General features: G+C 46.7%; 2 protein-coding genes across 2 annotated transcripts in view; both read right to left on the bottom strand.

Moving 5' to 3' along the window:
* Window positions 1–652: 652 nt before the first annotated feature.
* cdca2 (cell division cycle associated 2) lies at window positions 653–14,310 on the bottom strand. The gene is made up of 14 exons (XM_083674272.1): window positions 14,176–14,310; window positions 13,372–13,557; window positions 13,080–13,210; window positions 12,695–12,863; window positions 12,210–12,382; window positions 11,735–11,926; window positions 11,455–11,569; window positions 10,837–11,162; window positions 10,609–10,663; window positions 8,098–8,175; window positions 3,837–4,030; window positions 3,571–3,648; window positions 2,883–3,048; window positions 653–2,119 (listed from the first exon to the last, which is right to left on the bottom strand). Exons 2-14 carry the CDS (start codon window positions 13,544–13,546, stop codon window positions 909–911), a joined length of 3,063 nt encoding a protein of 1,020 aa, XP_083530398.1. The 5' UTR covers window positions 13,547–13,557; window positions 14,176–14,310; the 3' UTR covers window positions 653–908.
* Window positions 14,311–17,044: 2,734 nt separating this feature from the next.
* The window catches only part of sema4c (sema domain, immunoglobulin domain (Ig), transmembrane domain (TM) and short cytoplasmic domain, (semaphorin) 4C), a gene marked incomplete at its 5' end in the record, with an annotated part of 22,802 nt that continues 13,315 nt past the window's right edge, over window positions 17,045–26,531 (bottom strand). Inside the window, 6 exons of the mRNA XM_083673247.1 lie at window positions 17,045–18,443; window positions 18,866–21,700; window positions 21,975–22,066; window positions 23,046–23,203; window positions 23,686–23,801; window positions 26,284–26,497. Coding sequence (XP_083529373.1) covers window positions 20,820–21,700; window positions 21,975–22,066; window positions 23,046–23,203; window positions 23,686–23,801; window positions 26,284–26,497 — 1,461 coding nt within the window. The 3' untranslated portion in view covers window positions 17,045–18,443; window positions 18,866–20,819. The remainder of the gene's footprint in view (window positions 18,444–18,865; window positions 21,701–21,974; window positions 22,067–23,045; window positions 23,204–23,685; window positions 23,802–26,283; window positions 26,498–26,531) is intronic.

Here is a 26,531-nt window from a genome sequence, read left to right as displayed (position 1 = left end):
TCCATGGTTTTTGCTAGATTCTGGGTTCCGATTAGCTTTTAGCTAGTCCGCCAAAGTAGTTTCTGATTCTTGGAAAGACTTCCCTGGAGTTTCTCCACATTTTCCCCTAAATTCTCCACATTTTCCCCTAAAGTGTGCACTCCCTTGCATGAATTAAATAGGATTGGTGTAAGAACCAATCTATGCACTTGGAAAAGGGTGGAGAATTGGGACGCAGAGTTTCACTGGTTCATCAGTCATCTGCTGTTTTATGCTGTCTATCTATCGATCAGCGCTACAGTGCAAATGTGTCCCCTCCACTCAACACCGTCCTAACAGGCAAAATACCGTTGAAGAATCCAAATAGACCACAACAACACTGCGGGAAGAAAAATATTGACTGGAAAGCTTGATTCAATGGCTTTCTAGGGTGCCACCGTAGTCTGATTACTAATTGAGTGCCTTGGTATTGATTGGTCAGCACCAGACATGACTGTGCTCACGTGGTATTGATCGCCTTGGTTTTGGGAAACTAGCCACCTATCGCTGCTGCCAATTCAATCACTGGTAATCTGACAATTACAACTTCAACAGTTATAACAATTACTTTCTGCATTTCGACAGTTCACATCAATCAGAAAATAACGGTCAGACAATGAATGGTTTTGTGCCATCTTAGATTTATTTCACAAATACACGAGTTGCACACTCACAGAGGATATTATGCTATGTACATCTCCCATATAGCTCTGCAAATCATGAAATAAATGACATTGCACAAAGACCTTTTATTCAAACCTACTACCGCGACTAAAAATAAAACAGTGGTTTAGAAAACTCCCAAAGCAGACAAACTCAGATGAGCAGATCACATTGAAGTACCCTAACCAGGGTCAATGGCAGAGTGTCCGGTAGCCCTTTCTGAGGGCTCACAAGTCCTGTTCCTCCATGAGAGGAGGGTGAAGTGGCAGGGTGGAGCTGCGGCGACCCCTGGTCTTCCTGCGTACAGCCCTGATGGAGTCAGGGGAGGTGTGGGGCATCCAGGCTAGGCCAGAGTCACTCAGGTCCAAGGTGTTCTTGTTCCTCAGGCTGCGGCGGACCGAGCGATGCCCCCTGGTGGGCAGAGGCCGCAGCACGTCATCGATATCGAACTCCTGCTGCCAGTGTGGGAGGACAAGGTGGTCTGGATATGACGAGCCCTGCTCTGGACCTTCCTGCATCTCTGACCCGCGTTCACTGTCCACCTGACTGGCTGTATGCTCCCGCTCTCTCTCCTCCACTCCCTCTCCTGTGAGGGGCTCTGACTGGGGCTCCTCCTCTCTCTCTTCTACGACTGAGCTGATGTAAAGAGAACTCCTTCTGCCCCTGGACCGAGTTCCTTTCTGCTCGCCTTTGCTTGGTCTCTGCTTTACACGGTTCACTGACTTCCGCTCTGGTAAACTCACTGTGGCATCCACATCTGCAGGAGGACAGGGTGCATCTCGAGTGTCTGCACCGGCCTGAACTTCCTCTCTCCTGTCTGTGTCATGGTCTGATGGCGTGCCAGCACGTTGACAGTCTACAGGGGCTGAGGGACACGGTGCATTCTGTTCAGCCTCGTCGTCACCGGCTACAGTGTCTTTGGGTGGGCTTGACACTAGAACCTCGGGGTTTGTTGTTGTTGTCGTCGTCGTCGTTGGATCTTGGATACGTTCCTCTGCTTCTCCTCCGTCACCGTTCTCCCCCTGGTCCTCTGGCTCTTCACTGAGCCAATCGTCTGCAGGGACACTGACCTTTCTTCCCTTTCCTCCCGTTCTTCCTCTGCTACCTCTACCTACCCTGAGGCCTGGTTCTGCTCTGGAGGTCTTTGGACCCGACAGTCTCCTCCCAGGCCGTGCTGCTGCTGCCTTCCCTGTGCTGTCTGAGGTGGTCGTGGTGGGGTCCATAGGAGCCTCCCTGACTTCTGAAAGCCCATGAGAGGCGTCAACAGCAGCAGAGTTTGGGTCGGTCTCGTGAGCATCAAGTTCATCGAGCATCGAGTTCTCCATGGCTGGATGGCAGGGGCTGCGCCACAGGGCGGCAGCCATGACCACATTGGTGGTGGGGTAACTGTTTATGGCCTCCCCCAGGGGCAGCAATGGGCCAGGGTCCGCTTCTTTGGCTGTAGGGGGGGGGTGAAAACATTCGATTTTTCAGCTTGGGGGAGTAGGTAGGGGTGGGTGAAGTCCCGCTGATAGAAAAACGCATTGAAAACTGTGCAGGTATTTTGTGATTTATATCAAATAAAACCCAATATGATTTGATGTAATATGGCCGAGGGCAGTCAGAACAGATTCCCTCCACATATTCACATATTGATTAATAACAGCTGGAGTTGCCAATGCACTCTCTACTCCCTATACATAAATTATTCAAGAAAAGGGCCATGGTCCTCATTATAACAAATTAGATATGTTCAATATGTTGTAGACGTATTACACAGTGAAATTGTGGCCACATGTTTAAATCACATGTGGCCATAATGTCAACATAATGAACTCTGTAAATAGGTTGTTGTGATTAAAATCATCCTATGCCTGTGCGTGTCCATCTTACTGTGAGAGAGCAGTTGGACTGGGCGTCTGGACTTACATGCCGTGTGAGAATGTAATGTTTAGATGTGGCGGCATCTGTGTGCATTCAAATGATGTATGGAAGTGTTTGAGTCATTGGCCAAATCTCAAAAGTCTTTCCTTGACTCCTCACCTCCTCTATCCTTGCCCTTTTTCTCAAAACCCATTGGAGGAGAGGGTGTGGGGGGGTTCCTCCCCTCAGACCTTTTTTCTCCAATGTGTTTTGAGAGGAAGGAAGAGGAGAGAGGAATCAAGGAAGGAAATGTGAGATTGCATCAATGTGAGCATCGTAGGCTGGCGGCGTTGGTTTACCTGTGCGTTTCTTGGTGCGGGGTTGCTGAGGGGTGGGGGAACGGCTGGCGGAAGACTGGGTCTCAGTGATGGGACTCAGGAGGGGGTTCTTGGACGCGTACTCTCTTTTCCCATACAGAGAGTGGTTCACCTCCTTGCTTCCCCAGCCACACTTCCTTGTGGAGGTCTAAAAGACACAAAAGCCCCTTTAACTTTCAAAGGCACACACTTGAATCAACGACAGGTCTCGGGTGTGAGGTGAACTCTTGAAAGGTGCTACAGAAATCATCATCTATTTGAACATCGGTTAAGACAGCAAGTGAACATAAAACACTCAGCGCCTTTGTTGTGATCAGAGTATCCTGACACACCAGTGTAAGAACACTGAGTGTGCCAGTGAGTGCGGCTGACAGAAAATCGCTGTCTTTAATGTTGTTCTGTTGAAAAAAAGAAAAAAAATCAATATAAAAATATGAAGGACAACAACAAAAAAAGACGCCACCCTGCAGCGTTACCAGACGCCTTGTTTACCAAACAGCCAATTACCTCGGAGAAGGAGCGGAGAAGACGGACCGCTGATGAGAAAATGGAGCTCTAACCAGCGCTCCACCACCAAATGACTCCCAGGGGGTTTTAGGTCTGAACACCCAGACAAGAGCACCAGTGGGCAGGAGAAATGAAGTGATGAGGAGAGAGAGCTCAGACTGACCTTCTTCATCTTCCCAGAGGCACACTTGGCAGCGGTGCGCGTCGACCTCTTTTTCACACACTCAGCCTCCTCTGGTTTCTGAAAGGAAAGAGCTGACATGAAAAGATCTGATCCGTCTGATAGATTCAGAGAGTACTCCACTGAGATGCATTCCAGATCCTCTGATTAAAAATGTATATCTTTAGTTTTTCAGAGTTCATCATAAGTGTGTGAATCAGGGGAGATAAGGATCTCCTGTTAAGTGAATGAGTGGGGGGAAAACAAACCTTTCTCTTTCTGCTGCGTGAGCGGGCTGGTGGTGGTGGTGGTGGTGATGATGATGATGATGATGCTGCTGCTGCTGCAGAACTCACAGGCTCTGACTCTGGAGCCAGGACAGGGGCAGGTTCTGGAGCAGGGGCAGGTTCGGGATCGAGGACAGGGGCAGGTTCTGGAGCAGAAGCAGGCTCTGGGGCAGCATCTACTGCAAACAGTGCTTAGGTTTACCCTCTCATGTGCCACCCAATGAAACCACTGTTTCATGGTTCAGCCTATGTCCATGATTAGGGGAAAATCAGCTTACCCTGTGTTGTCCTCATAGGCCAGAAGTGAAAGGATCTCAAACCGACAGCACAGGCTAACAGTTAGCAGAGTGTATTCCAATGTACCCTAACATGACTATTGATGATATGACTATTGATACAGTGCCCTCCATAAGTATTGGAAAGAGGAAGCAACTGGTCTTCTTTTAGCTCGAAACTTCAAGAGACTATTATTATTGAAATAAAAAAATAACTGAGTAGAGAGTAGAGATTCTCAGCTTTAATCCAATGTTTTCTTTTTTTTCCAGATTGGTTTCACCATTTAGAAATGACAACCCTTTTTAAACATAGTCCCCCTATTTCAGGGCACCAAAAGTATTGGAAAATCGGCTTGACAGGTGTTTCTGGTTAGTCAGCTGTGTTCCGTCACATAATTTGCGCAGGCACAAGAGGGCTGTCAATGTTGAGTGTAGATTCTAGACTTTGCATTTGAAGTCTGCTATTAGCGTCTGTCAACATAAGGACCAAAGAGATGTCAACAAAAGTCAAGGAAGCCATTAAGGGTTAGGGTTAGAAAAATCTGAAACCAGTGAAACCAATATGCACTCAAATACTTTAACCTCACAGTAATTGTTTGATTTATATGAGATATATATCTGAGGCTAATTTAAATGTCTTAAGTTTTGAGGCGTAGTACAACCTTACTCCACTCGATGTGCCCCCAAGTCCCTAGTGAAATCTACATCCATGCGGTTGCCTGCTACACCACAGTGGGTTGGTTAACTGGCAAGCTAGTTTAGTTCAGCAGCATGGCACAAATATCAATGTTGGATTTCACAGAAATGTCCAGTTATACAACATCTAAAGCTATCAGTCATTCTCATCAATTCCTGATGAAATATTTTTGTTGAATGAGTCATGATTTCATTCAATGCTCCACTGACTCAAGGCATATTGAAAATATGGTTAAGCTTTAGAAAGAGTGAACTATCCTTGAAATAGTCTGTGAACTAATCAATAGTGCAGGCTAAGCTAGTATTTCCTATACATTTGTCATTTCCCATCCTACTGGAGCAGGTGAGGGAGGAAATGGAAACTCAAAATGTCAATTCATTTTAAAGCATTAATTATTGTTGCTTGATTGCAAAACCCATTTAAACCCAGGCAAAAAGTTTATTTTCATTGTATCATTGCATTATTGTGTCATTTAGAATGTTGGAATGCATAGAAGTTATGATGCTGTTTTATCAATGAGGCAAGAATCACGACCATGACAACAGATGTAAAACATTCCAAAGTCATTTCAACTCAGTGTAGTGCAGTATTCCACATTCATTAGCAAACATGGACAAAGCGAGAGAAGACATTGACAGACAGTGGGAGGCCCTAAAGAGTGCTATGGAGGCCATGGAGAAAGAGAAGGAGGAGATAGAAGGAGTGAAGGCGGCCCTCTCTGAGGGAATAAAGCAGCTGAACAGAGACAACAAGGTGTTGAGGAGGGAACAACAGCAGGTGAAAATCAAGGTAGAGTGGTTGAAAGAGAAGACAGACGCCTTCTTGGAGGACAGGGAGGAGTTGAGGGCAGAGGCGGAGGCTGTTTGGAAGAAGGCGGAGGAGGTTGAGAGGAGGAGTGAGGAGATGGAGAGAGAAAGGGAGGTGATGGAAAGAGAGAGACAGAAAACCCAACAACAGCATTTGAAGAACAAGAGAGAGGAAGAACTTGTGAGCAGGGAGAAAGAGGAGATGGTGAAGAAGGGAGAGAGGCTGGAGCAAGAGTGGGCCGATCTGAAGAGAGCTGGACAAGAGCACATGCTCAAAACATGGAGAGAGAGTGATGCTCTGAATAATCAGGAAAGAATGCTGGAAATACAGCTGAAAAAGATGCAGGAGAAGGAGAGCAGGATGAACATGAGAGAGAGTGAGGAAATGGAGAGGATGGAAAGAGAAAGAGAGAAAAACAAGCAGCAGAATTTGAAGAACAGGAAAGAGGAGGAACTTGTGAGGAGGGAGAAAGAGGAAATGGTGAAGAAGGGAGAGAGGCTGGAGCAAGAGTGGGCTGATCTGAAGAGAGCTGGACAGGAGCACATGCTAAAAACATGGAGAGAGAGTGATGCCCTGACTCATCAGAAAGAAATGCTGGAAATACAGCTGAAAAAGATGCAGGAGAGGGAGAGCAGGATGAACATGAGAGAGAAAGAGGAGAAAGAGAGACTGGAATTCAAGAAGGACAAAAAACAGATGGAGGAGGAGGGAGAAGCCCTGAGAAAAGAGAGGCAATGGATGGTGAGTGACAAAGAATGAATAGAAAGAGATATAATCTACAGTATTAGTCTATAGTCTGACATCTGCTGCTGTGTTAAGGTTAGGGGAAAAACGTGTATACCTTGACCTAACTTGTTAAACTCTAACTTGTTTCCACTGATTTGTGGACCTAGTTTAACCCTCTACTCTGACTTTGTATTCTACCTCTTCTTCTTTCACCTAACATGACCCCTAACCTCCTTATGTCCTGTTTTGACTTTGTTGCAGATGAAGATGGGCTCTAACAGTAACCCACTCATCTTTTCACTCAGGGGAACCCCCCTCGCAGCCTGGGCCCAGAACACCAGCCTTTACTCAGGCAAATCCCATGCAGGCTCAGGTAAGACATCCCATACACTATATGAGTGTTTGTGTGTTAAAACCATTGGTTCTTGCGATACCACTAGTGTTACCAAATTCAACATCTAAGAGTCAGTAGCCTTCTGCTAAGCATCCTTGGCATTGGCACTGCCTGAATACAGTGATTCTGTTGTAGGAGATGGCTAACCGACCTGATTGGCTAAGGAACTGGAGAGGAAGACAAACTTTGTCTTGATAATAATAAACTTAATGCTTTCACCATTTCATCTGTGACTACTTTGAAATGCTCAGAAATCCACTCTCCATCTGTCTTTGTGAATAGTTCTATACATGTATCTTTATCTGAAGGGATTATTCACTTAATGTTCATTGTTAAAAAGCCTCACATCTTACGGTACAATATATACAGTGCCAAAAATCTTATTGTATAGCCAAAACCTTAGGTTAGCCAAAATCAACAGTTTGGAACATCATTTAAAAAAAGCACTGGTGAGTTCAGCAATCGCAAACGGACTGGTAGGCCAAGGCAGACTTCTAACGTGGATGACCAAAGAATGCTCACCATAATTAAGAAAAAACCCAAACAACCGTCCCACTGATTAGGAACACTCTCCAGGAGGTAGGCGTGAATGTGTCAGAGACCACCATCCACAGAATACGTCACCAGCCGAATTACAGACGCTTCACTGCAAGGAGCAAACCATTAATTATCCTAAACAAGTATGGTCAGGTTAAACTAGGGAGTTGCTATGGCAATTCTTGACTGGCCATGTCAATCTTTAGATTTATATCCAATTGAACATACATTTAATTTTAGTCAAAAGATGGCGGCAGTACAGGCCATCACCAGAATACACCCAGCATGGTGGGGTCAGTGGGTTGCAGATTTCACGCAGTTATCGCATGCAAAGGATTGTCAACCAAATACTAAACATTAGTACTTTATTTGGACATTACATATTAGATATGATTTTTTCCAATACCTTTGGAGCCCTGAAATAGGGGCAGTCTGTTTAAAACATTTTGTACATGGTGAAGCCAATCTGAATTACATCTGATAATCTGTACTTTAACCTCATTGTAATTGTTTGATTTCAAATCCAAACTGTTGGGAGTATAGAGCTAAAAGAAGTCAAAATGCTTCCTCTTTCCAATACTTACGGAGGACACTGTATATTATATCTGAATGGTGCTGCCAGTAGCAAAGTAGAGAACACATAACCAAAGATCTTTTCACTTCTGAACTATGAAAATAGGCTGAACCATCCATTCCAATCACTGCCTTGAGAAACAGCAGCTCTGCTCTATGTGAGGACATAAAGTGAGTGGGGAAGGTGAGCGATGGTGAAAGAGAAAAGAGGAAATAGAAAAGACTGCATCTCACCTGACAGTGCCTCAGTCATGGAATCCTCTTGGAAGAAAGCTGCGTTCAAGTCCAACGGTTCGGTCTCACAATCAACTTCTGCAAATACATCCAAGCCAGTGACAGAGTTAGGACACAGTCAAGCAGGGCAAATAATTAACACCTGCCACATAAAGGTTGATTCTGGCATTGGGGGGTAAATCTGGAAATCCTCCAAGCCACGTTGGCGGGTCGCCAACAAAGGTTTGCAAATTTAAAAATTTAAAACCGCAACTGGTGCGATTCGCAATTATGGTCAACGTCCCCCCCCCCCTCCCCTCCCCGAGTCTATGAGCTTTCTCCTACATTTCTAAAGCATTCAAGTGAAATTGCAACTGCACGCAACAAGGCGAGATGGCAACTGTTGTGGGTTCGTGTGGGGTCAAACTTCATCAAACCTGCCGGTTCGGAGAAACTGAAAACAGAATCAGGACTACAGCCAATGATCTCTGGTCCACTGGTCCACTACCCCCCCCCCCCCCACACACACTTTGCTCAGATGACGGCAGCTACATCGGTGGCTTGAAGCTTTCTGCAACACAGGATATTCCATTTGTAGCCAATTTGGACTTCTTTTGGGACAGACCTGCTTTCTTTCAGCATCATGGAGTGCAACCAAACAGAAGAGTTCCTATCAGACAATATGAAGACGGTGTTGAAGTGGTGAGGGGTCACCAGTCCTAGCCTTCTTAAGGTAACCCCCCCGCAATCCATTTCCCTCAGACTGCCAATAAAACCTGTTTCAGCACAGGCTAGCAAATTGGCCCACGCCTCAGGGGAATTACCCTTCCCGAGAAAGCCCAGACGACTTTAAAATGAGAAATGGGCTTGGACTACTACATTTAAATGCCATAAGCCAAAATATTAATGTTTAGTCCCAAGTGTGTGTAGTGGAAATAACTCGTAAGCTGCCTGTGATAGGAGTGTATAGCCCACCATCTGCTCATCATAGTGCTCTTCATAACTACTATCCTCCTATGTACATTCTTAAATATTAATAATGGATGGTTATCTAAACCTAGACTGGTAGTTGCACATCTCAGATAAAAATCAAAAGACCTATGTGATGGTTTACAACTGTTACAGTTCATTTCCAAACCAACACATCCTAATTGAGAAGAATCCAGATAAATCCACCGTGTTAGACATCATCCTGACAAATAGGTTAATATATAGCCAGTGGTGTTTTTTCTAATGACATCAGTGATCACTGTCCAATTTCCTGGATCAGAGATGAAAGGAGAGGTTCTAGAATTTCTTGAATCTATATTTCTCTCTCTTGCAGAAAAATATGCCCCCTTTAAATGTCTAAGAAATAAATCCATGATTTTCCGCAGAACTTTCTGATTTTGTTGCCTGGGCCCAGGCCAGAAAAACGGACTCAAAAACTGACAACTAATAGATACACTTCCTCAATTAAGGAATCTCAATCAAGATACTGCTTCTCTCTCAGATACTGCTGGTGATCCTACTAAATTTCAGAAAAGAGTTAACACTCAAGCATGGAAATCCCTTTTCCTCCCTTCCTATGCAAATAGTGAGTGACCTCATTAGGGCCTCATTACTGACGAAAATTATATAAGTCGTGCTTATAATCAGCATTTGATCTCTGCAGGCTTCTTGTTTGAGAGAAATGTTGGTTTGGCTGACCCTGATCCAGTTGGCTCAATGGGAGATCAGTCAACTACTTGTGAATCCTTGTTTCCGTTTCGACAATTTTCCTTTCAACAACTTACTGTGTGATGTGCTAAATGCCTTACTTAAAATTGACGTACTGGGGCTGACCAGCTTGATCCAGGCCTATTACAGCTCTCTGCCCCCATGATTGTGGAATCATTAACACACATTTGTATTCGCCGTCAACATTCTGTATCCACTCCAATGCTGCCTTCGGATCAAATCTCTTTCCAGCCATTCTGAATTACACACATTGATTCGATGCCACTTGAGCTGACTGCTTATATCGTGGATACAAAAGAAAATATAAGACCACCTCTAATTATTCTACCCATGTCTTCATCAGGGCCTTCTTCGGAGGCTGGGTGAGCGCTTCTATTCACATGTAATCACGGATTGTTCATGCAAATAACTGCTATTGTCTTTCTGCAAATGTTGCTGATAGCGATTATGGTAGAAATAGGTACACCATCAGTTTCGATTGTTACTGTTGGGTTTCGATAGCCTATATTTTCTGTAATCAGGGCACACTTAAAAAAGAGACCCTGGTATTCCTGCCACATCCTCATACCAGCGGCCCAATTCTAAACTGCCAACAGGAGGTTCATTCTGTGTAGGCAGTCATTTTCAACGCCTCAGGCGTTTTTGTGTGATTTTTGCCTTAATGCTGGTTTAAAGTGGCTGGGGAATTTTCTCATCCTCCGAATTCTCATTCACCAGACACGTTGGCTGGTGGACCAAAAAGTTAATTTTATGCCCTGCAGTCAGGGCTTGACAACCTATAGCGTCAGCAATGATCGTGTTCAACAAACCAACCTGCATTGTCCATCAATAAACTGTCCACTTCCTCCTCCATAGAAGGGAAAATGATCTGAAGGAAGGAGAGAAGCAGTTTACTATGTCTGTGTTAAAAAAAAACCCATCTAAACCAACTGAACCAGTCTGAATTACCATACATACACTCTTAAAGTGTTGATGGGAAATCATAAATGCAGGTTTTGAGACAGGTTGCTAAGGCTCAACGCTAGCAGCAGTGACATATACCTTCTCGTGTGTCCCTGGACTTTCCTCACCCCTCCGCAGGGCTATGCTGCAGCGTGGAGCCATACTGATGAGTGGGGAGGCTCCGGTCAGGGAGGGGCTGCCGAAGTCAGGCTGGTACAGCGTGGGCTCATACCTCTGGGGGGTTTTCAGCAGCGACCTCAGCTGGGACCCCCCGGCTGATGTTGAGACACGGGCCGGCGTGCCCCCCTTCAGCAGAGGGGTGCTGGGGGGAAGGTTCTTGTCGAAAAACTCGGGGGGGAGCACCTCACCAAACCGCACCGTCTTCTTTTTCTTCACCGTGGAGTGACCTGAGGAATCGGCCTCATCTACAGGGGAGGAGAGACAGGGACCGTGAACGAACATAGCTTGACCCTCCAAGCTTATAAAACCTGTTTTTTCTAAATGTTAGCTGAAGATATATATATATATAACAACAGCCTTACATGCCATAAGAAACAAGCTTCCTTGCTTCCCAGTTTGAACCGTCAAATCAATACTCAGTATCATGTTTAGTCTCTAGTCTGCACTGGCCTCCAAAGCATAGAGAGGGATGAAAGCGAGGTATCTTTAGTCTGAAACTCAGACAGCAGCAAGTACTTTATTTTATTTATTTTTTACCTGTGGGGTTCATTTCAAGGAGAGACGGCGCTGCGAACGGCGGGGGCTGAGATGCCCTGCTTGGCCCTGTGTCCTCCACCACAGCTAGGCTGGGGCTTTGGTGTTCCAATGAGTCCTTGAGGCAGAGATGTGAACCGAAGAGAACTGGTGAGAGCAGGAACCTGGTTGGAGTGCCAACAGTGGCCTACAGACTGTCTGAGGACTTCACAAGAGGAGTGCTGTGCAGTGGCCAGACGTGCGTGCGTGTGTGTGTGTGTGAGAGGCCTGGTTGGGAGCTTACCTGCTGCTCCTCACTGGGAGTGCAGTGCTTCAGAGGAGTAGACCGGGGCTCCCATGCTGTGGTCTGGGACAGTGGAGACAGAGGTGGGGAGAGGGAGACTAGAGTGTGTTCTATATGAGCGGCCTCCTGTGGCTGGGCTCTGGGTGTCAGTGTCTGTGGAAGCTGGTCCTTTTCCCGCAGGAGAGCTGTAACCTGGGGAAGACGGTGGAGACGGTTTAGTCAGTGCATATCAGGACGTTGTGCCTCGTCAACTAGACTCTGTTTGGCCTGCAGACCAAACTCACAAGCTGGAGACAGGATTCTGAGCTGGCATTCACACAGAGGTGTTAAGAGATGCCCCCCAAAAAAGTCCAGACAGAAGGGATAAAATAGTGGTAATAGTGGCTATTTTTCAGTGGTAAAATAGAAACCCTCAAAGTCAACATTTGTCATGTAGAAGAGAGAGGTGTGTGTGTGTGATCATCCATGTCGTTACCTCCTGTTTCTTCAGAGCGGTGCATTTGAGGACAGGACTGTTGGCCTCTCTAATCTGCTCCACACACTCCTTGAGAGGGCCTGTGCACCGTCTCTTATTGGGTGGGGGTGTCATAAGGGGCAGGCCGCTCACAGGGCCTGTGTTCTCCTTCCCACCGTCACAGCTCCTCCCATCTGAGAGAGGAAGACACCGCCCATCAACAACACCCCACCCCCAAGAAACAGAAAACACAACGGTATCTATCGTGTCTCGGTGACAACTAGCATTTCGGAGCAAAACACAGACAACAAAACCCCCAACTGCAGACACCGACATAAACTCACGGAAGCCACCAAGTTATATGACTTGACAGTGTGAGCCAATTGATTTAGATTCTGCCATTCTCCCTCTCTGAATAATATACTCGGGTCACACTAAGGTCACATCGACAAAGTAGCTAATGAAAAAATAAAATGATGCATGCTTTGTCAATAAAGCAGACTCACCAGACAGATAATCTCTTGCCTTGATGCATCCCCCCATTTGACTGTCCTGTCTCCTTGGCACTGTTTCAGGCATCTCATTCTCCTCCACGTCCATAAGGCTCTGGAAAGATGCCATCTTCTGTTTTAGTGCAGAGGAGGCTCTTGCATGGAAGGGGCTAGCTTGGATATACTGTCAAGGGATAAGACAGTGTTGAAGAAACACAGCAAATAATGTCATAATATTGGCTATGGAGGGAGGGTCACAGATTTCACCGAAAAGAGCAACAGTTTGGCAACAACATAGATATATTGAGGTTTTATCTCACAATTACAAGCCAGTCCAACTTGGACTTGCTGTAGCTACATTAATAATATATAAGCGGTTATACATCAAGGTGTATCTCACCGTTGGAGTTGTGGGGGGAGTTTTCATTCTCTGTTGAGCTATGTATCGGATTAGGGAGTTTGTCTCTGGTGAGCCCCGAACCCCAACATTGGACCTCCGCTTCAGTTTCAGCTGAGCCAAACGAGATTTATCTGTGGAAAGACCGTAGATTATTGCCCCAGTCTTATTACAGTATGAAAAAACAACAACGATAGCACATTACAACATTGCACACAGATATCTTTGTGCATTGTAAATACAGTCTAGGCGGGCAGAGATTAACTGTAATCTCAAGAGAGACATATATGATTACCTTTACAGTTTGAAGATGGGCTGAAGCTCTGGATGGAGATACCCAGTTGGGAAGGCGTGAGCTGGGAGAAATCCAAGGGTGGTGCGTTTTTTTGTGGGGAACGGCATTGGGCTTCCAAAGGAGTCAGGTTTTCAATTCCCTCAATGTTGTCCATGTTCAGCTCTATGCTGGCCATGCTCTAGCAAACTACAACAGAAAGAAACCACATTGAATACATGAGTCTGCCAACAGTTATCTGTCAAGTCCAGGTGACAACCAAATGCTCGCTCATGATGGCCAAGTTACCTAATGTGTAGCAAAGTGACTCAAGAGGGAACACAAAACTCAATGTGTTCGTCACTTGCTTAGCTACCTAATGTGATGGTCCATCAGGCATCGGATTCATGACATGGACCATGATCAAACTTAAAAGTACAACACAGCAGCTATAACTTTAGCTAAGCCATTTATAGTTTAAAAGTTATTTCTCAGAAATCGTCCAAACGGGTTTGACCTGCCTACCATGCAGGCGGCTCTGAAACAATGAGTTGGAGTATATTTGTGACTTGAAGTAGCTATGAAGAAGTTATGGGCTGAAGATTAGCCAATGCAACTAGGTTTCAGATGTCAGGCGTTTGTGGCAAAGATAGAATATGGGGTTGGGATTGCAAGTTAGCCAACACCTTTAGCTGTCCAACGACGTGGACATCTATGTGACTTGACTGCTACTGTGCTAGCTATCCGTTAGGCATGTTATTGTTAGCTAGGCTAGCATAGAACATGAGTTAGTCATAAGGTATCATTCATCGGAGCAAAACGTCTTACCTTCAAATACAAATGTTTAAAAAAGGAGTGTCCACCATAAAGTACCTAACGATTGCTAAACATACCGGCGTTCTTAAAAAAGAAAAAAGGATGTATTTTGCTAGCTAGCCGTTATGGTTCATAGTCTGATTGCAACTTGGGTCACTGGAGTAAAATTCGAATTTCGCTGCTTCACTGACGGAAGCAGGGGTGCAGATCCTTCCGCCACGATAACACATATGAACAACATACAAAATAGACAAAGGCCTGTACAATCAATTGTCCTATGTCAACGAAGCTTAATCAGAAACTTAACGCAGTCACTTTCATAAAAATTTTTTTAAAAAAGGACGAAGATCAAGTGATGAGTATGGACGTTTGGGGACTATTTCTTAATAAGTGTACCGGGAAGGATCTCGTTTCATACAAACTGGCCAACTGAATGTCAAACACATGTCACATGGTCTCCAGAACATCCAATCAGCGACTAAGGAGTTGCCCATACGACGCGCAGATCCAGGATCAGATTATCCCTCTCCAAATGAATCTCACATCATGAATTCCTCGGACCTACAGTACCAGTCAAAAGTTTGGACACACCTTCTCATTCAATGGTTTTTCTTTATTTGTATTATTTTCTACATTGTAGATTAATATTGAAGACATCAAATCTATGAAGGAACACATGTGGAATTATGTAGTGAACAAAAATGTTAAACAAACCAGAATATGGTTTATATTTTAGATTCTTCAAAGTAGCCACCTTTTGCTTTGATGACAGCTTTGCACACTCTTGGCAAGGTGTGTCCAAACTTTTGACTGGTACTGTACGTCTGGCAAAAGCAAAGCGGATCTCAAATCAGCATTTTAGTACCTTCTATTAAAATAGTTTTAGCTTCCCTTCATGGACTCATTAGTTACATTTACATTTACATTGATGGCATTTAGCAGGCGCCTTTATCCGAAGCGACTTACAACAAATGCATTTGTTTAAGTAAGTGAATCATCTATCCATCAGTCATCATAAGATAAAGTAATCGATGCTCAGACCAGGGGCCATAGGCAGTCACAATGCTATAATTTATTAACAGAGAAACTTGTACAGGGAGGTAGCGGGGGTGAAGAGCAGTTCAGTTAATAAATAAAAGAAATGATATATAGATAAATACAAATTCATATGAATAAATCAGTGGAGGCTGGTGGAGATAGAAAATCGAAGGATGGTCCCTTTGCAATGCATGAAATGGTATCAAACCTGATTCCATTTCATGCCTTACTCACCCACCCTATATATAGAGTATATTTATATTATCCGATAAAAATGCATTTCGAATGTAAAGCATCGCTCATTTGGAAGGCAACTCTAAAGGGCAAGTGTGCTTAATATTCTTTAGTGTTATTATGGATGTTATTTTTGGTGCAGTGAGATGTGTAGAAATTCACTCTGTCAACCGTAGAGGCAGGGTGAACTATACAGCTGAATCAGGAAGATAAATGGGTCCATCTCCTGGCTCTCGGATCCGTCTGGTACACAGCACTCGTACACAAACACAGCTGTACCGTGATGTCTCTCCTCAGTCTGTTCACAGTTGACCCGATAATCACCCCTGACTTCCAATCTGTCAAGTAGACAGGTTGAACTCAACACACAAAACATTGTGTGCCGACAGTGAACAGCCAACTGTATAGTAAATACTATAAGAACATTTAGGTCCGGGGCTACAGGAAAAAAGGCTCTCATTTTAGACAATCTGATTTATCTGTGTTCTCCTTCCTTCCTCTCACTATCTGTCCCTATCTTACAGCATGGCTACATCCACCTCCTCGATCATATCTCCAGATAAGCCAAATTCGCTGTTCCTGTTCTCTCTCTCTCTCTCCTCCCCCCCCCCTCTCTCTCTCTCTCTCTCTCCCCCCCCCCTCTCTCTCTCTCTCTCACCTCTCTCTCTCTCTCTCTCTCCCTCTCTCTCTCTCTCTCCCTCTCTCTCTCTCCCTCTCTCTCTCTCCCCCCCCCCTCTCTCTCTCTCTCTCTCTCCCTCTCTCTCTCTCTCTCTCTCCCTCTCTGACTGGTGAAGAGAGGAGATAAAGCAATGAGTGGTGACCTATAAAGTGAGGGGATTAAAAGCAGTTGCAGTGGCCCCAGCTGTGTACACTAGGATGCCATGCTCACTCACTCTTCTCTCCACAGCTGGGTCTGTCTGCTACGCTGGGAGCATGGGGCCTCGCCGCCGTCACCAGGCATAGGGGGGCAGGGACCACGTGAATATGAGAGAGAGAGGAGCAGAAATGAACGCTACACAGCAGCACATGCCGTGAAACCGGAGAGAGAATCGAGTCAACATACCACATCGTTCAATTTTCACTCCGTTAAATAGTTTGCTAATCGCTTTTTTCCCCCCCTACTTGTGTTCATTTCTCCATCTAGCTGCTGAAAAGAGTGTTGTGGCAGTAATGTGAAATCCACTTTAAAAGAAAAGAAATTGAAACGAAGAATAACAGTTGGGTCTATATCTTCCTGGACTCAATTTGTGTGATGCTCTTTGTAGACTATTTAATGTGATGTTGTACTCATAATAAGCCTTTCCCTTACTTGTGTGCTAGCTGGGTATCGTTTTATGTACATTGTGAAACCACAGCAGTTGAACGAAAAAACACTAATCTGATCTTGACACTTTTTATTGCAACTTGTTTCATATTGTTTACTACCTCACTTATTTGGTTATGCACTCTCAGGTTTTTTTTATTGTGTGTAGAATGTAATCACTTTTTACTGTACTTTTTTATTTGTTTTAAACGATGGATATTTATGGTTCACACCATTTGCTTGATTTTATTTGGTTTCAAATTCAATTTCATTGGCCCCGGCAAGCACACACATACACCATTTGAGTAGATCTCTACTTTTATTCATGTATATATACACATATAAAAAATAAGGACATATGTACAATGATAATAAATATCGACATGTTTGTACAAGCGAAATAAGTTACTGAACATCCTTTAAAAAACAAACATAAAAGAGCAATAACAAACAAAGGAACTTTTGCAACTTAAAGCAAAAAAGGAGCAACTGAAAAATAATAATTGTGAGAATATAATAATACAAAACATGATGATAAAACAGCAGAGTTTTAAAGCCTTGGGTGAGAGGACTGGTTGTTGTTGTTGTTGTCGTTATTGTTGTTGACAAGCAGACTCTAATAACTGAGCAGGTCCAGAATCAATACACATACATCACACATGCAGACATTTGTTCAGCCATAGCCCATCCCTTTAATGAGTTTGATGAATGCCTTTCTTCACTTGTCAGACTAAAGGGCCAGTTTCCCAGACACATATTAAGACTAATCCTAGACTAAATCGCGTCTTCAATGGAGATTTCCTACAGAAAGTGTGATTTAGTCAAGGACTAGGTTTAATCGGTCTGGGAAACCGCCCCATAATGTCTTGGAGAATAATGATTAAGACAAATCATTTACAATATGAACCCAAAAAAAGCTCCTCTATTTTGACTAAGGAGTAAAAAAAACCTCTGTTCTGCTCTGAATCCAGGGCTACTTATTTGGTTATGTGGAGGTTGCTTGGTTCAACGTTTTGGTCAATTATTCGGCTTGTCATACGCTAGGGACAGGCTTCAGTAGATTAGTACTGACATGTAAACAGGATGTCAATGAAGCCTCAAGCTTTTTCGCCCTCTGAAGAAAATTCAGCCGTAGTTAAAATATGCAGTGAAGTTGCCGACATGAAATCAGTTCTGTGAAGTGGACGGACTGTTGAAACTTAAATATTGATGTGGAATAAAATTATATTAAATAAAGTTTTACAAAAAAAAAAAAAGAAAAGCAACTGCAGTCTACTTTGGCTTATCGGAAAGGTGAAGAGGAACGGCAAAGGTAAACATGATAAGCAGATGTAGTCATGAAATCCTTAACAACTCTTAACCATAAATTAGATTTTTTTTCTTCTTCTTTTTTTTTTTTTTTTTTGAAAGAGAACATTAGTGTTTGCAAAATCATGATGCACTTTTACAATGATGATCATGTCAAAGATGTACAGTACAATTTGCAGAGGATCCATGCAACACTGATGAACCACTTGATGGGCCAAGCGAAGTACCTCTTCAACCCTGGGATCATTTCAATATTCTACATCCCCTTCAGCTGTCTATCTCTACAATGTGGAGAGAAGGAAAGTTCTCCTCTGGTCCCCCCCCCTCCCCCTTCCCCTTCCCCTTCCCCTTCATGTGGTCCTCTGGTCCCTGTAGATGTGTCACATCACCCCTCTCCCTGTAAGACCAAGCACAGACAGAGAAGGAGGACAGGTTAGTGAGGCTTGTACACACTGTATTTGTCCTTGGAGCAGTAATAAAAAGCAAGGCCGCTTCTCTGAGAGCAATCTGCAGGTTATATGACGCAAGGTGAGGAAACCGAGACCATGAGAGACGACACAAGAAGAACACAGGGGAGCCGTTTTCCCAGGCAGATTAAACCTAGTCCTGAACTAAATCACACTTCCAATTGAAACTCTTCATTGAAAAAACGTTTTTTCTTTTTTTTTTTTGTCTAGGACGAGGCGTTATCTAGGTCGAGGAAACCAGCCCATGTACTGTAGTCTGGTGAGCTTCTGTATTTACTCTGGAAAACATTACGCTCTTTATCAACCTAACCGAGCTTTATCAATTTATCATGTGTGAGAGAGTGGTTCATACCTCTGACTGTTTCCGCTCTGGAAGCCATTGGTTTCATCACAGCAACAATCATCCACTTTCCTCTGTATGCTCATCCCTCCATCAGCTTAGGCAGTGTGTGTGTGTGTGTGTGTGTGTGTGTGTGTGTGTGCGTGTGTGTGTCTTTACAGTGTCCGTCTGTGTCTCTGTATCCACACTGTCCACAGTAGCTCCAGGTCATTCTCTGGGCGTCGGTAGGTAAGGTGGGTGGGGCTTAGGGGAAACGAGGGGCGTTTTCCTGGTCCAGTGCTGTGGCTCCGCCCCTTTCCAGGAAACATTACTACATCCAGCAGATTTGGCATTCAGGGTGGCGCAGGGGTAGAGAGCTTTTTTAGGCCTTAGCCTTTACCTCTGCCCAGACATACGTACACAATAAAGCACTTGAGTTGAGACATCCAGCGCAGTTTCACCTACATTCCCCCGTGCTATCCCTTCATGACTGGAAGCGATGCTTATTTATTCGCCTCCGCTAGACATTTCTATCCTAAATGTGCTGCTGTTGTGGCTCTGATTGTGGAATTGTGTCCAATACAAACGGTCCATGATTACCACCACACCGTCACTTCAAGGAAGTGTATCCGAATGGGTTTCGCTGAAATTCCCAACAAGCCGAATGTGTCCAATGTTGGATCGTTATTGTCAGTCGTTGTGAAATGCATAATCCACTGATTGTGAAGGTTATTGAGGAGGAGGAGGGGGGGGGGGGGCGGGGGCGGGGGGGGGAGGGTATATCTGTTTTGTGCAGGGATAGATGGGGGTTTGTAAGTGCTTCCCCCACATTCTAATTCACAAGAGGGGTGCTTGTAAAGCCATTGGTCACCATTTTTCGCCCTTCCATAGTCAGTAAGACATAGAAAAAAGAACACATATAGAAATGTCTTAATTTAAACCATCACAACATATTAATGCATCAGGGGTTGAAGACTTTCTCGCAGAGGAAAGACGAGGTGAAAAAAGTACAAATCGAGCCGAGAAAGTCTGAGAGTTTTGTCCTTCATTTCAAGCCCCTCGTGTCTTTCAAACGCAAAGCTCACTTTCAATTTTCGCTCTCTCCTCTTCATCCCTCCTTTTCCTTCCCAGGTTCACCCCTGAGAGAGGAACGTGATTGTCATCTTGCTTTGACATTAATAAGTCTTGTCTGTGTCATCGACTCCAGCTCTCCTTCTCTCAGAAAATACAAAAATCCGAGTCCCATACTCCTGTTTTAAGTGCAGAAAGCTCAAAATGTCTCATTGGAACAGAAAAAAAAAAAAGGCAAGCAAAGTCCAATCTTTTAGTCAGGCTTGCTCATTGGTTCAGCGCCGTGGCTAAAACCGTGTCGTGTTTTCTTGGTCCACTTGCATCGTTAAGACATGTGCCCCTTCTAGGAAAACCATACTTCCGTTTGTTTGACTGCCATGCTCGAGGTGTAGTCCTCTGCGTTCAATTGTCTTTAAATACAGAATTTACACAGCTTGAGATTGCACAGTGAAAAGCAAAAACCTTTTTTTTTTTTTTTTTGCTGAAGAAAGTTGAAACTGTCGACCGCGTGGCGTCCCAGAACACAATAATTACAGGAGGGCAGGATGCTTGGGGAACGGTTGGAGTGTGTTGACATGCTGTGTGCTAAAAACGTCCATAGTCACAGAACGAGCCAAACAGGCATTGGCAACGAGCGAGCGAGAGAGACAGAGAGAGAGAGAGAGACAGAGAGAGAGATCATGGGGGCGAGAGTGGAGTCTCTCTCAAGAGAGAGACAGAGAGAGAGAGAGAGAGAGAGAGCGAGAGCGAGGCGTCCTCTTAGAAGGAGGGAGGTAGGTTAGTTGCTCTTTTTTTTCTTTCTTCTTCCAAAACTGGGGGTGTGTGTGTCTGGTGTGTGTGTGTGTGTGTGTGTGTGTGTGTGTGTGTGTGTGTGTGTGTGTGTGTGTGTGTGTGTGTGAAGAGGAAGGCCTCGTTCCTACACGGAGGATTCTTCTGGGTTAGCGTCGGGCAGCACGCTCCTCTGCTGCAAGGTACGGCGCAACTCCTCCTTGAAGGGGCTGGAGTAGTCATTCCCGCCCCCGCCCAGCCCCCCTCCGCCAGTGCCACCCCCGCTAACCCTCTCCTCCCCCGCCGAGCTCAGGTTGAGTCGGATGTAGCCGTTGCTACCCGAGCCTCGTATGTTAGTGAGGCTGAGCCGGCTGGGGGAGTGGATGGGCTGGCCCGGGATGGCGCTGGGGGACGCTGAACTGGCGCTGGGACACAAGGCGTGGCCGGGAACGATCTTCAGCGAGCCGTCCGAGTAGTAGTAGTTGGCGCCCGTCTCCCAGAAGCGGTCCTCGTCGCTGGGCATCTTGCTGGGCACGAAGGTGGGCGGCTCCTTGGGCAGGGTGATGGGGTACACCAGGGTGCTCTCCAGGGGCTTCATGTCGGCGCCCTTGCCCAGGGCCAGCTTCAGACGCCTCCTCAGGTAGAGGGCGGCCACCAAGAGCAGCAGGCAGGCTGCCCCCAAGGTGATCACCAGCACCCAGAAGAGACCCATGCTGCCGTCGGGGGCGCGGGCCTCCATGAAGACGGGGGCGCTGGCCACCACGGCAACCTGGTAGCGTTCCGTTTGGAACTTGACCCCTTGCTCCTCGGAGTAGCACACGTAGCGCCCCGCCTGTGCCTGGCCCGCCTCGGGGACCACTAGGGCCTTCAGGGCACGGTCAAAGCGAGGCCCACCGTCCTCCTCGTCCCCCAGGGGCAGCTCGCGCTCGTTGAGGACCCAGGAGGGGTGGGCCAGGTTGGAGACCAGGTGGCAGGGCAGCACCATGTCAGAGCCCACCACCACCGTCACGTTCCTCAGTCTTGAGTGGTCTGGGGCCGCGGGGAGAGAGAGGGAGGGAGGGAGGAAGGGTGGGTGTTAGTGATGTTGTTGCCAACCATTCTCCAAGCTCTAACTTCAACTATCTGTTTGTGTCAAGTGACCTTGGGTGCTTTGAAATGCTTTTGTCAAATACAATAAATACAATATTATTATTATCATCATCATAATAAAGCACGACAATTCAACTCAACTCAGTTGAAAAAAAAACAATCGCTGTAGTGACAAGCGATGGCCACCAGGGGCCCCCAGTCCAGTGGTACTCACCAGGGCTGGGGATGGAGACAGGCTTGTCAAACTTGGCTTTGCCCCGGCTGAACCTCTCCAACATGAGATCCTGTGATAGGGAGGAAGTCGACCTGCGGGAACAGAATGGAGCAGGGGGGCACAGATATGAATACGATATGATATGAATCATATATTTAACAATATATAACGCCATTTAGCAGATGCTTTTATCCAAAGCGACTTAAATGTAACGTCTCACTCCGTTCCTTAGTTTATGTTTGTCTTTGTTTCATGTTATTTCATTTTTTGTTTCCTGTTTATTTTTGTGTTCCTCACCTTGTCTCTCGTTTCAGACACCACCTGCCCTTGTGTGTTTCCCGCCTGTGTGATTGTCTACCCTGCCCTGATTGGCTTCAGCTGTTCGTAATCATCCATCCCTGTGTGTTTAGTTTGTGTGTTCCCCTGTCTCTGTGCCAGTTCGTCTTTGTACCTTGTGTCAAGCGTTCAAACGATTTTTCCTGGTTATTTTGATATCTGATAATGTTTCTGACTTTGCTTTTTGCCTACCCCTTTTCAGATTATCTGCCTGCCTTTTTGAACTGCCTACCTGTGTACCAAACCCTGCTTTGCCTACCCCCCTTCCTGGATAATCTACCTACCCATTGACTGCCTACCTGTGTACCAAACCCTGCTTTGCCTACCCCCCTTCCTGGATTATCTACCTGCCCATTGACTTCCTACCTGTGTACCGAACCTTTTTTGATAGTAAAGACTATTCTATTGGATTTATGTCTCTGAGTCATTCATTTGAGTCCTCTGCCTAAGTACTCCAGTCATTACATGAAAGAGTTCAGCCAGTGCATACGATTTGAGTATACGATGAATTGAAGCTACAACCTTAGCCTTGCTAGCGCCAAGCCATGCTGTACCAAACCAGGCCACACAGGACCACGTTATTCATACCGTGTTTGAAAACCGTGAGGCTGTGTCATTGTGCTGCTACAGGTTGACCCAGCCCACTGAGCAGGAGCAGAGAGAGAGAGAGAGAGAGAGAGAGGAGTGGGGGTTGGGGGGGGGGGGCGTGTAGAAGCGGGGGGGGGACATGCTCACCCGCGGTGGAGGTCGATGCGGACGCAGGCCCGTCCGTCGCTGTCCCAGGCGCAGTAGGGGTCCCGGGACAGGAGGCAGTCTGGCTGGGAGTGATATCGGCTGCAGTTGGCCAAGGGCAGCTGGAGAACCTCAGAACGAGAGCCAATGTACAAGTACTTCTACAGAGAGAGAAAGAGAGAGAAAAAAGGAAAGTCAGAGAGAGAGAAAAGAGAGGGATGGAAAGAGTCAGAGAGAGGGCAGCGGAGCTAATGGGATAATCACTCCTGATTACAATAACATTTTGTTTTCCCCCCTCCATGTTTGGATTCTGCTCTAACAAAGCTTGTTATGGAACCGCTGGCCAGAATAAGCCGGGTTTAATGAGATAAGGATCAGTATGTGCATGCCCAGTGGACAGAGTGGTGACACTCAGGCACGAGAGATGTGTGTGTGTGTGTGTGTGTGTGTGCGTGTGCCCGTGCGTGTGTGAGCCTGTGTGTGCGCGCGCGCCCGTGCGTGTGTGTGTGTGCGTGTGCCCTTGCGTGTGTGAGCCTCTGTGTGTACGTATGTGTGTGTGTGTGTGTGCCTGTGCGTGCGTGCGTGTGTGTGTGTGTGTGTGCGTGGATGGTGAGGAGGGGGAGGGAGCCATTATTCTCAGTACCTTGGTATGGGAGATGGTCAGACTGTCCACAGGCTGCGGAGACTCAAACAGCTGGATCTCCTCAATCACGTGGGCCTCGGTGCCCAGGATCACCACCCTCTGGAGCCAGCCCTCCCCTGGGAGGAGGAGAGAGAGAGAGAGAGGGAGGGAGGGAGGGAGGGGTGGAGGAGGAGGAGGAGAGAAAAGAAAAGAAAAGCAAGAGAAGGGATCATAGAGGAAAGGAGAAAGAGGACAAGGACGAGGAGGAGGGAGGGAGAAGAAAGAAAGGAGATGAGAACCATATCAGAATAACAGGCTTTGTTGTGGACGGGTATTGTGTGATCAATGTCACATGGCCTGGTTTGAAAGTCAGCTGAGCTGCGGATGAGTGACCTTGTGTGGGGATTGGATGGGCTGAGATGGGCTTTGTGTGTGTGTGTGTGTGTGTGTGTGCGTGTCTGTGTGTGTGTGTGTCTGCATGTGTGCGTGAGCGTGTGTGTGTCTGTGTGCGTGTCTGCGTGTGTGTGTGTGTGTGTGTGTGTGTGTGTGTGTGTGTGTGTGTGTGCGTGCCCTGCCTCCCTGCCCTCACGACAGCGGGACTGTCATGGATAATGTGAAAGACTAACCCTGAACCCTACGGGAGACTTGACGAGAGCAGAGCAGAGTGACACACACACACACACACACACACACACACACACACACACACACGGTGTGACACATTGTGACAGACACACACACGCACGCACGCACACACACACGCGCACCACCAAACACACGTGCATGCACACACGTAGCAAACGCACACTCGCACGCATACACACACACACACACACACACACACACACACACACAGACAGACAGACAGACAGACCTATCATGGTCCCCTCTCGCTGTGTCGGGACTAACCGAGCTAATCCTCAATCCCGTGCGCGGCGCTGAGCCTTGTTCAGAACCCGCCCTCGACAGCCCCACTCTCCCCGCCTCAGCTGTCGCCACACTTAATAGCTAATCAAGCCCGCCGCCCGATTGGTGGAGTGCGTGTCTGTGTGCCAAGAGGGCCCCGTTGAGTTTGTGCTGCGAAGCAGGACAGCAGGGGTTTGGGGAGGGGGGGGGGGGGGAGGAGGGGAGGAGGAGAGGGGGGGGGAGTTGGGGGGGAGGAGGGGAGGAGGAGAGGGAGGGGGGGGGGGTGGAGCGATGCCAGGCAAGGCAGAGAGCGCCTGCTGCCCGCCGTCATCGCTGACAGTCACGGGCCGCACAGTGGGGCCAGACGACGGAGAGTCGCTCCACACACACACACACACACACACACGCACACACACACACACACACACACGCACGCACGCACGCACTACAGTGATCCACATGGCTAAGTGAGGCAGTCGCTTGGTATTAATGCTAATGCCTTGTTCCGTATGGGGAGTAGGTAGTCGCGGTACGAGGATGAGGTTGCCCGGAGGCTGCTCTCAGGTCAGTTGTTGTGTCCCCCCCGTGTCGCCCCCTCCTCCTCCCTAATGGGTAAGATAACCATTAGACGGGGTTAAGCTGATCTTGGAACAATGCCCGCATTCTGAACAACGACCACCTGGAGGCTTGTGTGTGTGTGTGTGTGTGTGTGTGTGTATAACAGGCTGGGTTTTGAACCGGGGACAACTCTAGCATGGATGCCACAGACTTAAACCGTTCTACCGAACAGATGTCCTCATTGTGGTGCTAGCAGGGCTAGGTCTGGGCTAGGGAGTCTCAGGGTTAGTAGGGCTAGGTCTGGGCTAGGGAGTCTCAGGGTTAGTAGGGCTAGGTCTGGGCTAGGGAGTCTCAGGGTTAGCAGGGCTAGGTCTGGGCTAGGGAGTCTCAGGGTTAGCAGGGCTGACCTCATCATGAGAATGTGGTTCCTGATCATCTCATATACACTTACCGAACACTTTATTAGGAACACTATACTAATACTGGGTAGGGCCTCCCTTTGCTCTCAAAACAGCCTCAATTCTTCGTGGCACTGATTCCACAAGATGTCGGAAACATTCCTTTGAGATTCTGGTCCATGATGACATGATTGCATCACGCAATTCCTGCAGATTTCTCAGAGGCACTTTCAAGCTGTGAATCTCCCGTTCTACCACATCCCAAAGGTGTTCTATTGGATTCAGATCCGATGACCGGGAAGGCCACTGAAGAACACTGAACTCATTGTCATGTTCAGGAAACCAGTTTGAGACGACTTTTGCTTTGTGACATGGTGCATTATCATGCTGGAAGTAGCCATTAGAAGATGGGTAAATTGTGGCCATGAAGGGATGCACATGGTCAGCAACAATACTCAAATAGGCTGTGGCATTCAAGCGATGATTGATTAGTATTAACGGGTCCAAAATGTGCCAAGAAAAACCATTCCCCACACCATTACACCACCTCCACCATGAGAAGGTGTACAGGTGTTCCTAATAAAGTGTTCGGTGAGTGTATATACACACACAGAGGGCTGGTGGCTGGAGTATATTTAGTGGGGAAATGGACTCAGCTGTGCTATGTGTGTGTGTGTGTGTGTGTGTGTGTGTGTGTATGTGTGTGCGTGCGTGCGTGCGTGTGTGTGTGTGTGTTTTTGTGTGTGCGTGTGCGTACCTGTGCCGATGAACAGCATGTTGTACGCCCGCTGGTCCAGGGAGGCGACCCGGTCCACGGCCAGCCGGGTGAAGTTGACGCCCTTGGTGAGCAGCAGGGGGCGCGCCTGGGCCTTCTCCTCCATCAGAGGGTGCTTCTTGGCAAAGTTCAGGGTGGCGTCTGGCAGCTGAAGGGAGCTGTTGTAACCGTTCTCCCTGTGCCAGTTTGTAATGCACTGCACCGTGAAGAAGAAAGCAAAGAGAGAGAGG

This window comes from Argentina silus (assembly GCF_951799395.1).
Source record: "Argentina silus genome assembly, chromosome: 7".
NCBI classification, from domain to species: Eukaryota; Metazoa; Chordata; class Actinopteri; order Argentiniformes; family Argentinidae; genus Argentina; species Argentina silus.
The sequence above is the reverse complement of the archived record's forward strand: the minus strand, read 5'-3'. Positions and strand labels throughout refer to the sequence as shown.

What these genes read in the sequence shown, in the direction of transcription:
- cdca2 (XM_083674272.1), bottom strand. Translation starts at nt 13,546, where the DNA reads ATGGCCAGCATAGAGCTGAACATGGACAACATTGAGGGAATTGAAAAC. An exon ending in GTCCAGGGACACACGAGAAG is followed by an intron (nt 10,664 to 10,836) that starts GTATATGTCACT and finishes TCCTTCCTTCAG; the next exon opens with ATCATTTTCCCTTCTATGGA. An exon ending in CACGCAGCAGAAAGAGAAAG is followed by an intron (nt 3,649 to 3,836) that starts GTTTGTTTTCCC and finishes CTTTCCTTTCAG; the next exon opens with AAACCAGAGGAGGCTGAGTG.